Here is a 15565-nt window from a genome sequence, read left to right on the forward strand (position 1 = left end):
CATAGACACATTCACACACAGGCACAAATATACACACAGACACACATATGCACATTCACACACAGGCACACATTTACACACAGGCGCACATATAAACATAGAAACACATTTTTACAGGTGCACATATACACACAGGCACACATACACACATATGTATATTCATACATACACATACAGGCACACATACACACAAACATACATACACACAGGCACACATATACACATACAGACACACACAGACACAGGCACGCATACATACACACACAAACGCACACACAGGCACACATATATACAAAGAACAAAGAACAAAGAAAATTTACAGCCCAGGAACAGGCCCTTCGGCCCTCCAAGCTGAGCCAATCCAAATGTACTGTCTAACCCTGTCGGTCAATTCCTAAGCATCTGTATCCCTCTGCTCCCCACCTAATCATGCATCTGTCCAGACGCATCTTAAATGAATCTACCGTGCCTGTCTCTACCACCTCTGCTGGCAAAGTGTTCCAGACACCCACCACCCTCTGTGTGAAGGACTTGTCGCGTATATTCCCCTTAAACCTTCCATCTCTCACCTTGAAAGCAAACATATTCACACACAGGCACACACATAAACACAGACACACAGACCCACATGTGAACACAAACACACATGCACACAGGTACACATATACACACAGATATACACACACACACGCACAAGCATACATATAGACATACACACAAAGGCACACACATACACACACAGGCACAAATATACATACAGACACACATACACGCAGGTACACACACAAATACACAAACACACACAGGCAAACATATACACACAGACACATTCACATATAGCCACACATACACACAGCCAAACACACAGATTTAGAAACATAGAACATAGAACATAGAAGGATACAGCGCAGTACAGGCCCTTCGGCCCTCGATGTTGCGCCGACCGAATCCTACCTAGCCTATACTAGCCCAATAACTTCCAAATGCCTATCCAATGCCCGCTTAAATGACCATAAAGAAGGAGAGTTCACCACTGATACGGGCAGGGCATTCCATGAACTCACAACCCGCTGTGTGAAGAATCTACCCCTAACATCTGTCCTATACCTACCACCCCTTAATTTAAAGCTATGTCCCCTAGTAACACCTGACTCCATTAGCGGTAAAAGGTTCTTAGTATCTACCCTATCTAAACCCCTAATCATCTTATACACTTCTATCAGATCTCCCCTAAACCTTCTTTTCTCCAATGAGAACAGCCCCAAGTGCCTCAGCCTTTCCTCATAAGATTTTCCTACCATTCCAGGCAACATCCTGGTAAACCTCCTCTGCACTCGTTCTAAAGCTTCCACATCCTTCCTATAGTATGGTGACCAAAACTGCACACAATACTCCAGATGAGGCCGCACCAGAGTCTTATACAACTGCAACATGACCTCAGGACTCCGGAACTCAATTCCTCTGCCAATAAAGCCCAGTACACCATATGCCTTCCTCACAGCACTATTTACCTGGGTGGCAACTTTCAGAGATCTGTGTACATGGACACCAAGATCCCTCTGCTCATCCACACTACCAAGTAGCCTACCATTAGCCCAGTAATCCATCATCTTGTTATTCCTACCAAAGTGAACGACTTCGCACTTAGCTACATTGAATTCCATTTGCCACATTTCCGCCCAGCTCTGCAACTTATCTATATCCCGCTGTAACTTACCACTTCCTTCCTCACTATCCACAACTCCACCGACTTTTGTGTCATCCGCAAACTTGCTTACCCAGCTTTCAAGTCCTTCCTCTAGATCATTTATAAAGATAACAAAAAGCAATGGTCCCAAAACAGATCCTTGTGGTACACCGCTAGTAACTGCGCTCCAAGATGAACATAATCCATCAACTACTACCCTCTGTCTCCTTCCAGCCAGCCAATTCCTAATCCAAACCTCTAATGTATCCTCAATGCCATACCTCCGAAGTTTTAGCATTAGCCTACCATGGGGAACCTTATCGAACGCCTTACTAAAATCCATATACACAACATCTACTGCTTTACCCTCATCCACTTCCTTGGTCACCTTCTCAAAGAACTCAATAAGGTTTGTGAGGCACGACCTGCCCTTCACAAAACCATGCTGGCTATCCCTGATCACGTTATTCCTACCCAGATGTTCATAAATCTTATCCCTTACCATTCTCTCTAAGACTTTGCCCACCACTGAAGTCAGACTCACTGGCCTATAGTTGCTAGGGCTATCCCTACTCCCTTTCTTGAACAATGGGACCACATTCGCTATCCTCCAGTCCTCTGGTACTATTCCTGTTGACAACGACGACATAAAAATCCAGGCCAATGGCTCTGCTATCTCCTCCCTAGCTTCCCATAGGATCCTGGGGTAAATGCCATCAGGCCCAGGAGACTTATCTATATTCATCCTTTCCAATATTCCCAAAACCTCTTCCCTGCATATTTCCAGGGCATCCATTCTAATTATTTGTGATTCCATATTCACATCAGCAACAGTGTCCTGTTCCTGAGTGAATACTGATGAAAAGTACTGATTTAATGTCTCTCCAATCTCCTCCGCCTCCACTCACAACTTCCCACTACTATCCTTGACTGGACCGATACCTACCCTAGTCATCCTTTTATTCTTGACATACCTATAGAAAGCCTTTGGGTTTTCCCTAATCCTACCAGCTAAAGACTTTTCATGTCCCCTTCTCGCTTCTCTTAGCTCCCTCTTTAGCTCCTTCCTGGCTACCTTATAACTCTCAATCGCCCCTACTGAACCTTCACGCCTCATCTTTACATATGCCGCCTTCTTCCCTTTCACAAGGGACTCCAATTCCTTACTAAACCACGGCTGCCTCACAAGGCCCTTTACACCATGCCTGACTGGTACATACCTATCGAGGACACGCAGCAGCTGCTCCTTGAACACTCCCCACATCTCATTAGTGTTCTTCTCTTGAAGCCTGTTTTTCCAATCCACACATCCTAAGTCATGCCTCACTGCATCATAATTTCCCTGCCCCCAGCTATAGCTCTTGCCCTGCGGCACACGATTATCCCTCTCCATCACTAAAGTAAAGTAAACACATGTATGCCCAGACACACCTATGCACACAGACGCACATATACACAGTCTCTCTCTCACACACACACACACACACACACACACACACACAAGCATGCATGTACACACAGTCACACATATACACAGACGGACATAAACACAGGCACACGTATATACATGGAAACACATACACAAAGACACACGCAGGCACACTTATACACACAAGACACACGTACACACACAGGCAGACATGTACACACAGGAACACATATACGCACAGGCACACATAGGCACACATATACACATAGACAAACATATACATACAGACACACATATACACACAGCCACACATATATACATATATGCACACACGCATACATATACACACACATACATGGATACTCATGCACACACAGATACACATATACACATTGGCCACAACCAGTGAAGATTGGGGACATTTTTCATCCTCACTAACACTCAACACTGGAACCTCCCCAGGAGTGTGTACTTAGCCCCCTACTGTACTCACTGTATACCCATGACTGTGCCGCCAAATACCAGACTAATGTCGTTTACGAGTTTGCTGATGACACCACCATAGTCGGTTGAATCTCAGATGGCGACAAAACAGACTGCAGACAGGAGATGGAAGCTCTGGAAAAATGGTCCACTGAGAACAACCTAGTTTTCAATGCCAGCAAAACCAAGGCACCCATGCACACGCACATTCCCACACAGGCACACGTATACATACAGAAACACATACACACACAGATAAGCACACAAGCACGCATATACACACAGACATACATATACACATAACCACACATATATACACACACACATACTCACAAAGACACATACACATGAGACACATATACACACACAGGCACATATGTATCTATTGAAGCACAAACACATATAGGCACACAGACACCCAGACACACATTCACACACAGGCACAAACATACACACAGACCCACAAACACACAAACAGACACAGACACACCGACAAGTGCTGACATACCTATCCCAACAGTCACTGATTCAAAGGTCAGATCAGTTTTCCTTTTTATGAATCCAAGGAAAGTGATGGGACCCGAGGGAGTACCAGGCCGTGCACTCAGAGCGTGTGCAGATCAACTGGCAGAGGTCTTCTCTGATATCTTCAAACTCTCCCTGCAGCAGGTCACTGTCCCTGCCTGTTTTAAGAGGGCCAACATCATCTCTGTGCCGAAGAAGGCTCATGCAGCATGTCTCAATGGCTACTGCCAAGTGACCCTAACCTTGGTGGTCATGAAGTGCTTTGAAAAGCTGGTCATAGTATTAATCAATTCTAGCCTCCCCACTACTCTTGACCCACTCTGATTTGCCTATTGGACCAACAGATCCACATCAGATGCCATATCACTTGCCAGTGGCTCCTCCCTAGAACATCTTTACACTAAGAACAGTTACGTAAGAATCCTACTCATTGACAACAGTTCAGCCTTCAACACTATTATCCCCTCGAGACTGATTACTAAACTTAGTGGTCTCGGACTAAGCCCCACTCTCTGCAACTGGATCCTCAGTTTCCTGACCCACAGGCCACAATCAGTGAAGATTGGGGACAATATTTCATCCTCACTAACACTCATCACTGGAGCCCTCCAGGAATGCGTACTTCAGCCCCCTTCTGTACTCACTGTATACCCATGACTGCGTCACCAAATACTAGACTAATGCCATTTATAAGTTCGCTGATGACACCACCATAGTTGGTCAAATCTCAGATGGCGACAAAACTGACTACAGATGGGAGGTAGAAGATCTGGAAAAATGGTGCACTGAGAACTCTCAATGCCAGCAAAACCAAGGAACTCTTGGTTGACTTTCAGCAGGATGTTACTCATGCCCTCACTACACATTGACAGCACAGAGGTGGAACGAGTGGAGAGTGTCGAACTCCTGGGAGTGGTCATCCACAACAAGCTTTCTTGGACTCTCCATGTGGACGCACTGGTTACAATGGCCCAACAACATCTCTTCCTCAGGCAGCTGAGAAAATTTGGCATGATGGCAAATACCCTTGCCAACTTTTATAGGCACACATATACACACAGACACACATACACACATAGGCACACATATACACACACAGACACACAGGCACACACACACACATAAACACATGCACAGACATACATATACACACAGGCACATTCATGCGGATGAGCAGAGGGATCTTGGTGTCCATGTACACAGATCTCTGAAAGTTGCCACCCAGGTAAATAGTACTGTGAAGAAGGCATATGGTGTACTGGCTTTTATTGGTAGAGGAATTGAGTTCCGGAGTCCTGAGGCCATGTTTCAGTTGTATAAGACCCTGGTGCGGTCACATCTGGAGTATTGTGTGCAGTTTTGGTCGCCATATTATAGGAAGGATGTGGAGGCACTGGAACGGGAGCAGAGGAGGTTTACCAGGATGTTGCCTGGTATGGTAGGAAGATCGTATGAGGAAAGGTTGAGGCATTTGGGGCTGTTTTCATTGGAGAAAAGAAGGTTTAGGGGTGACTTGATAGAGGTGTACAAGATGATTAGGGGTTTAGATAGGGTTGACAATGAGAACCTTTTTCCACGTATGGAGTCAGATATTACGAGGGGGCATAGCTTTAAATTAAGGGGAGGTAGGTATAGGACAGATGTTAGGGGTAGATTCTTTACTCAGCGAGTCGTGAGTTCATGGAATGCCCTGCCATAGCAGTGGTGAACTCGCCCTCTTTATGGGCATTTAAACGGGCATTGGATAGGCATATGGAGGATAGTGGGCTAGTGTGGGTTAGGTGGGCTTGGATCGGTGCAACATCGAGGGCCAAAGGGCCTGTACTGCATTGTATTTTTCTATGTTCTATGTTCTATGCACAGGCGACATACATACACTGACGCACAAACACACACAAGTACACATATACACACAGACACACATACACATAGACACATATATACACAGGCACACATAAACACACACAGACACACATAAATATATTGACACACTTATACACACGAGACACCCATACACACATTGGCACACATGTATACAAGAAACACATATACACACAGGTGCACATATACACACAGGCACACTTATACATACATGTACACAAAGACACAGAGACACATATACACACATAGGCACAAAACACACATATATACACTAAGGCATACACATGCACACATATAGACACAAACACACATACATACACAGGAACACATATATACACATGCATATACAGACACACACACACATATACACATACACACATTAACACACAGGCACACATATACACATAGGCACATACACACACAGTCACACATATACACACAGACACACATACACACAACCACACACACAAACACACACACATATAGACAGAAACACATATACACACAGGCACACACTCTCAACCCTGTTTCTGTTGAAAGTGAAATCTGTGCAAGACCAATGGGCTGCACCTGAACTGGAACGGGAACAATACCCTTTGGGGCAAAGTGGTTTAAATTAGTTTTGTAGGAGGGTGAGATACAGAGCAGAGGTACAGGCAAAGAACCAAGTCAGTCTAGGAGACAATGTAAATATAGTTAAGGCACTATTTTAATGCAAGGAATCTTGTGAGTAAGGCAGATGCATTGAGGGTTTTGATTAATGCAAGGCTGCGATATCATTGAGCCATTGTTGAGGGAGAGATAGGGCAAGCAGCTCCATATTCTGGGTTATAGAATCATTCAGTGAAACGGGGGGTTTTGGGAATGGTGGGGTGTGGAAAAGAGGAAGCGATTTTTCAATACTGATCTAGGAGTCGATTCTTGCATTAAGGAGGGATGATAGCTCAAATACAGGGCCAAAAAGGGAGCAATCGTTATGTAGGGAGTGTACAAACAGCCAGGGACAGGTAGTAAGAGAAATGTGGTATCACATCTCAGAGAAGTGTAAAGGTAAAGGGACGTTGGTAATAGGGATTTCAATGGTAACTGGAATAGACGAAATGTGAAAGGTTTCGAGGGATGGAATTTTTCAGTGTGTTCAGGAGATCTGTTTAGACCAGTATGTAGTGAGTCCCATTGGGTGGGGGGGGGGGGGGGGGGGGGGCGGGTTGGGTGGGGGGAAGGGATGCTGCTTCTACTTTTAGGGAATGAAGCTGGGAGACTGGGAGATGCGGAACTGGGGGCAGATGGCCTGACAACGACAGAAAGATTGAAGGTAATTATGGACAAGGACAAGGATGGCCTAGCAGTAAAGGTTCTGAATTGGGGGATAGCCATCTCGAATTATAGTTAAAACAGCAGCTGGCTAAAGTGGGCTGGGAGGAGCCAGTGGCGGGAAAGTCGCATCAGAGCATTCTGTAAGAGAACAGTGAGAGTGCAAGGTCAACTTATTCCTGGATTGGTGAAGGGTAGGACCAATAAATCCAGGAAACCCTGGATATCAAGGCATGGAGAGGGCTGGATGAGGAAACAGAAAAGAGCTTATGAGAGATAGCGAAAGCTCAAAACAACAGGTGCCCGAGAGGAATATAAAAAAACTGCAGGGGGTTACTTTACAAAGGAATTCAGACAGGGAAGAGGTAACATGAGAAAGGAACAGGCCAGGAACACGAAGGAAAATCCAAATTTGATAAATATATCATGGAAAAGAGTATAACCAGGGAGAGAGCAGGGCTTATTTGAGACAAATATGGCAAATTGTGTGTTTAGAAATCAGGGAGAGGGAGCTAGGATATACAGAGATGGAGAAGGTATTCCCGGTTTTAGGAGGATTCAAAGTGGATGAATGCCCAGAGTCAGGTGGGCGTACCGCAGGCTTCTGTGGGAGCTGAGGGAGGAGAATCTCTGACATTACAGTCCAATCCTCTCTGACCCCCGGAGAGCTGGGACAGCACTGGAGGGCAGTTAATATGGCACCGTTATTCAAGAAGGCAGCGAGGGCTAGACCAGAGAACTACAGAGCAGTCAGTGTCCCCTGTATCCCTGTTGCCTTTCTGAGTAAAACCCCGGTCTCTCAGATTGCAGACAGGGGCAGCTTTTGGTGTTCAAGTCAAACCCACTCCCTCCCCATACACCCGGCGGACTCTCATCTCAGTACGGCATTATATCCCTGCAGACTGGAATCCCAGAGTCTCCAGTAAGAATTCGCAGCACAGATGAGAGAACGGGCGGCTCAAAGCAGTGCATTCCGTCAATAAGCCTGGGACACCGGGAAAAGGAGCAGCACACAACTCCGTCCCAGCAAGCCGGCGGTTTTGTAGCGAACACTGGGTGCAGCCGCTGGTTTAATGTCAGCTGCTTTAACTTGAGGGGACTGTGGTGCTGGGAAAGCACAGCATCCGAGCAGTCCCGGGCAGGAGTCTCACTTCCTCCTGCCTTTAGCCCGGACTTCTGGCTGTGGAAGGTAGAGATGACAGAGATGTCACTTCTGCAGGGATAAAGGCTTTGTATTTCCCACTCGCTGGAGCAGCCCCACGCACACAGCACCCCGTGTCCCACAGAATCTGCTCCAAGTGTAAATATTTCAGACTCTGTTTTCAATGTTTCCGTTTGACTTTTATTGTCGTTTCCGAGAACAGAAACTGAACGTGTTTACTGAGCGCTGGAACTGACAGCTTTCTCTCGAAGTCTCAGACACACGTGTCAAAACATTGATATCTGATCCTAATGATCTTCACACACAGAACCTTCATTCACACATCCTCAAATCAGACACACTTCCACAGAAATCTTCATAACACATTCCACTCTCCCCCCCCCCCCCCCCCTCTGGGACACACACAGAAATAATGCCCCCCCCCCTCCCACCCCATACTCCCTGAACACCAGGAAACCGCCTCTCCTGCCTCATCACAGAAGCCAATATTTCCCACACCCTCCTCACTCTAACCCCCAAAACTCCCCAGCCGCCCGTTAAGATCAATTATCCAAATATACCCCCCTTGTCACCCCCCCCCCCGGCTCCTGGCCTTTCCCCCCAGTTTCCAGGGAAAATTAACAACTGAATTCGGAATCTGAATGCGAGCCACACTCCAGACAATGTGCATTAAACATACCTCACCCCCGCACGCTAACATAAAGCAACGATTCAAATATAAATTCTTAAGTGCGGGCCGCTGTTTCTTTTAAAGAAAGCTTTTTTTTTCAGTATAATTTTTTTAAAAAAACCTTATTTCAACTTTTTGTAGAATTTTAATTGGAGGGGAGATCGGGTCCCATAAAAGTGTAAATTTTAAAACACTGATGAAAAAATAAATACAATTTATTTATTATTCAGTAGAGCTGGCAGTATCTAGAGAGAGTTAATGTGGCAGATCAGAGAAGTTTGTTTTTAATCAGAGAGAGAGAGAGAGGGTGGGGGGGGGGGTGTGTGTGGGGGGTTGGAGGTGAAGGAGAGAGGGAGGGGGTGCAGAATTTCACCTCCCGATACACAGTCCCTGAACTGAACGCCTCACCGTTTTCCCCAGAGGAACCACTAAGCACTTTGCTGTCTTTGTTCTGTGACTGAGCTCCCTCTGCAACCCACACAGGTAAGGGAAGGGGGAGGCGAGAGGAGACATTCTCCAATCCCCACCCACCCCCACCCCCAAACACCCCCCCCCTTCTCCTCCTCCTCACTGACTCCCGCCCTCCCCCAACACCGCCTCTCTCCTCGCCCCAGGGCTCTGAAAAGCCCAGGGCCGGATGCTGGGGACACTGCCTAGTGCCCAGGTGAACTGTCCAGTGTGCGCAGCCAATTCCACAGCCACGTATGAACCGATTTCAGCAGCAGCAGCTTCCCTCCGGTATCCCTCCCTCCCTCCTTCCCTCCTCCCTGCCCCACCTCCTCTCCTCCTGCCTCAAGAGCTGTGTGTGAGAGAGACAGAGACAGAGGCACAGTACTAAGCTGCACTTGGGATCACACTGAGGGTAATTTTTACCTGGGAACTGAGGACACGCTCTGGATTATACCCTTCCCTGACCTGCCAGGTACAAACTGCCTTACCAAATCAAACTTAAAACAGGGGGGGAGGGAGGGGGGGCAAAGCAAATTCAACTCCACCTGGTTAATTTTAAACAAAACCTTAGCTGCCTAGCCTCCCCCTCTACCCCTCCCCTCCCCTCCACCCACCCCCCTTTCCCAGAATGTTCCAATCAGTCAGCAAGCGGTGTTTCACCATCGAGTCTCTGGTAGCGAAGGACAGCAGCCCCCTGTCACCCCCGGACGAGCCGCTCCGACCCACCGCTGTCACCTACTCGCCGCCGGCCGATGCATTCGCCAGCAGTTTCCCGACAGCGGGCCGCTCCCTGTACTCGGGGCCCGAGCTGATGTTCCAGGAGTCGGTCAGTCACAGCCCGCTGTCTGTGCACCCTCACCAGCTCGGAGCTCACCACCTGCAGAACCCGCATCCTTTCTTCACCCCCCAGCACAGAGACCCGCTCAACTTCTACCCCTGGGTCCTCAGGAACCGATTCTTCGGACACAGATTCCAAGGTAAGCGAGGAGCGATCAGGTAACAAACTACTTCGGCTTTTTATAAAACATGGGCAACTCCCGTTTGTCGACACGGGCTGAGAACTCATTTACGAATGTTTAGAAATTACTGTATGCGAAAAGCGGCAACGAAACGTGTAAAAACCATATGCAGCCTCAAGATAATGTATATATATATATGTTCAATATTTAAGCAGCGCATTTGTTCATAACATTCTATAGATAACTTAACGAATAAAAATTGTATCTTCTCCGTATAACCTGCCAAATAATTTACATTTCAAAATCTCTAAATTCGCGTCAATCCTGTTCAAATATCCATCGGGTTTAAATATCAACAAGCGTTTCTACAGGTCAGTGTTGTGGGCAAGTTGCTGTATATTTTGGGGACATACAGTATTTTGAGCTGTTGGGTATGTTTGTATAATTGTGTGTCTCCCGTGCTAAAGATCCCAGAGTAATCCGTACAGTTCAGTTAATGCCCTGTCCGCATTTCCAATTGTCAAATGCAAAATGAATACGCGGGACCATGAGGGCGCAAATTAAAATAATTGTTCAATTTCTTTTCTACAAAATGAGCAACAATTAGTGCTATTTAATTTTTGGAAAAATAACCACAATAATAATTAAAAAAAACAGAAGATATTAAGAGCGTTTTCGGATTTTGGTTTTCACTTCATAGTTTAAATAAACTCGTTCGATTCGATATAAGGGAGCGGACAGATCAAGTCAATCCGATTCGCGGGAAAATGGTCTGGTTTTGTTTTTCTCGTCTAATTTCCTAATCGACGGTCAGGTTGAGATGTATTCGCTGAATGCCTTCAGTCAAAATAGAGACAGTGAACTCCGTGTCTGTTAGAAACTTCCTCCAAACCAGGGGATGAGCGACAGAGTCTAACTATGGGCCAGTTCCCAGCCCCAAAAGGGCAAGTGAAAATCCCAGCTTCCAGGCAAATGTTAGACTAAAAGGGTCCATTCAGAGGGTGGGGGTAAAGGGTAATTCTAACACACACACAGTCCGAGTCAAGAGAAAGACATTGCCGGCTCCGCCGCTCTGCGCTCCGTCTCAATGCTATCTCTCAGATGGACCCTGACACCCTTTGACAGTGGGACATTAGTTTTCTGAAGTTAGACCCTCATTCACCCAGAGTCAACCAGAAAAAAAACTCTGCATTTTGGGGCTGTTTTGAGAATTCCCAACCCGAGCTTTCAATGTTCTTTTATCAGGGTAAGAAATACAGAGCGGAGAGGGACAAAATAAAAGGAGATGTTAAATCCAGCTGGCAGGACCGGGCTGGAGGGGCGGAATGGCCTCTTGCTCTGTTTGTTTTAATGATGGATTACCAAGCAGTGTACGGTGCAGAAATGAATGCTTTCGAACAAGAAAAAACATCACTTTCTCACAATGACAACCTGAAATGGAATTAAAAGCGAGCAACGATTTATATGCGTGCTCCTTCAGAATATGATCAGTGGCAGGAATGGGGGGGGGGGGGGGGGGGCGGGGGAGGCCGGTGGGTGTGGGGAGATTTAAGGGAACAGTTGTGTTCAACCACTGGCTAGTTAGTTTGGATTTTGGAGTCATCTTTGAGGGAGACACTCGGGAGTGCACAGGAAAACTTCAGCCCATTTCTTTATCGATACCACTGCCCTGTATACAGCAAATAAAACAAAACAAAACCCCTGACATGCTCCCGTTTTACCTCCCCCTCATTTTTTTTTTAACAAAAGCGAAAGCTCTATTTCAGTTCCATTTAATTTCTCGGGTCCCTCAAGTTCAGTTCGGGGGTTCTCTCTGCCGTTCAGTGAATCCGCGCGTTCACTTGCAATGAATTTCATTTGGATCCCCAGATAAATTCCAAAATTCGAAGCCAGATTGGTCAACCCCAAATTGAACACCTCGAGAAAAAAAAAGTTTTGAAAAATTAAACAAATCGTCCTTTTAAACTTACCCGAACTTTCAAAATGTTGAACGGCCGTTTCTAACACCTATCTCTCTCTCTCTCTCTCACTCACACACTCATCAAATAGAGAAACTTAGGGAGAACAGGATGTTCCAGAGAGAACAGGGATAGTGCTGTCAGTTAAAATTCGCTTGTTGGTGCGTGACAAACGCAAATTGATAGATTTTGTTCTGGGTAGCCGTTTTAAATCATCCCCCTGTTCAATCCGCATTGCAATACGGCTTTATGAATATAAACGAGACCGACCCAGAATCGGTGGAGTTGGTTAAAAACGAGGAGAGAGAGAGAGAGAGAGGTGTGATAGAGGGATTTGTTGGGACTAAGAGAAACGAGAGAGATGCAGTGAGACTCCGGGTGAATGAGAGGAAAGGGGGAGCGGGAAGGTTCTGTCACAGATTAGGGAGAGGATGCGAATGGAGGTAAGGTTAAGGGAGAGATGGAATGTGAGAGAATACATGGAAGGAAGGAGAAAGGAACTAGTGAACGAAATAGCGCGGGAGAAGGAGCGGGCAGAGGGGACGAGAGGGACAGAATAATAGTGACAAAAACGAAAGAGGGGAAAAAAAAGAGTGAAAACAGAATGAAAAAGGAAAACCAGAGAGAGAGAGAGAGTGTGTAAATGAAACATGCGACAAACTCAGCAAGAAAATCTCGTTGACAATTAACATGGAACTACATTTTTTTCATAGCTCAGAATTCCATGGTGTTTGAACCAGTCCCTGCCCCGTGATAAAGACAAGAGGGGAGACACGATTCAGATCATGGAAACCCGTCCCTCTCGAAGAGAAAGCCCCGAGATTAATGAAATCCCCAGTGCCAGGCTCTGGGTTATTTACTACTGGGCAATGTTAGCTTACAGACTCAAACCCCAAATCACAGCAGGCGCTGGAAATCAAAAACAAGGAAACAGAAATTGCCGGAGAAACTCAGCAGGTTTGGGCAGAATTTGTGGGAGAGGTAGATAAACAGCTATTATTTTTTTTTCCCTTGAGAAATGCGCTGATGTTGCTGCGGGTTGAGGAAGGCGAGAGAAACCTCCCAATGGACCAGGGGATGGAGGAGGATGTGAAACTGAGCACTTCCCCCCAGACTCAGAGACCTCCCCGACCCCCCCTCTCTCCCCCCCCCCCCCCCCCCCCCCACCCCCACATTAATCCCAATGGGCTGAGACTGGAGCCAAGAGTGTTCAGGAATGTGGAGCTGTGTGGCGGGACGCGCTGTTGCCGAGAGTTGACTGAATATTTTATCAAAGCCATACAATCTGTTCCCCATCCTTCCCCGACACGCGGCTGCGGAGACAGACAAGTGTAAATTAAGATAAAAGCCGTGTAAAGAGTGGGTCCGTCGGCCCTTAGAATCTACTGCCCAATTCTAGATTATCCGCCTGGTTTTTAGTCGGCAGACATGGGAGGATTTTATTTATTCAAGGATTGACCTTCTATGGGATAGAACACTCTCTATAAACGCGAACTCCGTGTCTCGCATCGAAAAGCAGACCAGTAAACCCTTGACAGAGTTAGGAAAAGCTTTACTAAGCACCCCCCCTCAACAAAATCGTAATCCCGCTCACTCTAGAACACTAAAGGGTTTACACAAGAGACAATTTCTTCCTAACAGAGGTTAAACAGCGAATTAAACCGATTTAAACACGATACTGCGTGAGCATAAATCTACAATGTTAAATTAAACTGAATTGGTATTTCTGAAGAGAGATATTCCTGATTTTTCTTTATTTTTTGGCGGGGGGGGGGGGGGGGGTGACGGTGGTTTGGAAGGGTGTGCTGGAGTTTGTTTAACAGCGGCTCTTTGGAGAAGCGTCTCAGTGCCATCTCGGCCCGGTCAGAAAAGTGAACCCTTCCACCCCCCAAAGCCGCCAAGTTATAACTTAAAGGGCGCTTTCGGGGCATTCTTGGGTTGCTGTGCGATTTGTAACGGAGACAAAAAGAAAGGACATGTGCAAACATTAAAGATAAAATTGGAATTAAAACCAGAAAGAAGGCGAGGGTACCCACAAGGGGAAAAATTCAAATAGCTAATAATCCATTGGCAAGGGACAAACTAAAGTATTTCGGGTGATTTTTGCCCCAGTTTGTTCTGGAGTTGGAGATCCGTCGGTTAGACAGCAGCTCAGACCTCTCTCTCTCTCTCTCTCCCCACCCAGGGGCTGACTCTGCCCATGACACCATGTTACTACACGGCCCGTTCGCCAGGAAACCCAAGCGAATCCGAACTGCCTTCTCACCGTCTCAGCTGCTCCGCCTGGAGAGAGCCTTTGAGAAGAATCACTATGTGGTGGGCGCCGAGAGAAAGCAGCTCGCCAGCAGCCTGAGCCTGTCCGAGACCCAGGTAACAGGGAGGAGGTACACTGTCCTGGGTACTCAGTTGGGTACAGAGTACACACACTCACCCGCGTACAGGGTATACACACACACAGGTACAGGGTCCGCACACTGACCCAGGTACAGTGCTCACACACACGCCCGGATATGGGTACATAGACACACACACACACACACACACCCAGGTACAGGGTCCACACACTGACCCGGGTACAGTGCCCACACACACACCCACCCGGGTATGGGTACATAGACACACACACACACACCCAGGTACACGGCCCACACACAAACACACCTGGGTACATGGCACACACATAGATACACCCGGGTACAGGGTACACACACACACACACACACACACAAACACACACCCAAGTACAGGGTCCACACACATACACACCCAGGTGCAGGGTAGACACACACACACACACCTGGGTACAGGGCCCATACAGGTCCACGTATAAGGTATACATACATAGAACATTACAGCACAGTACAGGGCCTTTGGCCCTCGATGTTGCTCCTACCTGTCATACCAATCTGAAGCCCATCCCACCTACACTATTCCATGTACATCCATATGCCTGTCCAACGACGACTTAAATGTACTTAAACTTGGTGAATCTACTACCGTTGCAGGCAGCACATTCCATGCCCCCACTACTCTCTGAGTAAAGAAAC

The 15565-nt window shown here is 46.8% G+C and overlaps 1 protein-coding gene across 1 annotated transcript in view; it reads left to right on the forward strand.

The window, feature by feature from the left end:
- Window positions 1-10229: 10229 nt before the first annotated feature.
- The window catches only part of emx1 (empty spiracles homeobox 1), a 44940-nt gene continuing 39604 nt past the window's right edge, over window positions 10230-15565 (forward strand). Inside the window, exons 1-2 of the mRNA XM_060828100.1 lie at window positions 10230-10578; window positions 14704-14888. Of these exons, the coding sequence (XP_060684083.1) occupies window positions 10230-10578; window positions 14704-14888 (534 nt within the window). The remainder of the gene's footprint in view (window positions 10579-14703; window positions 14889-15565) is intronic.

The sequence above is a fragment of the Hemiscyllium ocellatum genome, chromosome 1, assembly GCF_020745735.1.
Source record: "Hemiscyllium ocellatum isolate sHemOce1 chromosome 1, sHemOce1.pat.X.cur, whole genome shotgun sequence".
NCBI classification, from domain to species: Eukaryota; Metazoa; Chordata; class Chondrichthyes; order Orectolobiformes; family Hemiscylliidae; genus Hemiscyllium; species Hemiscyllium ocellatum.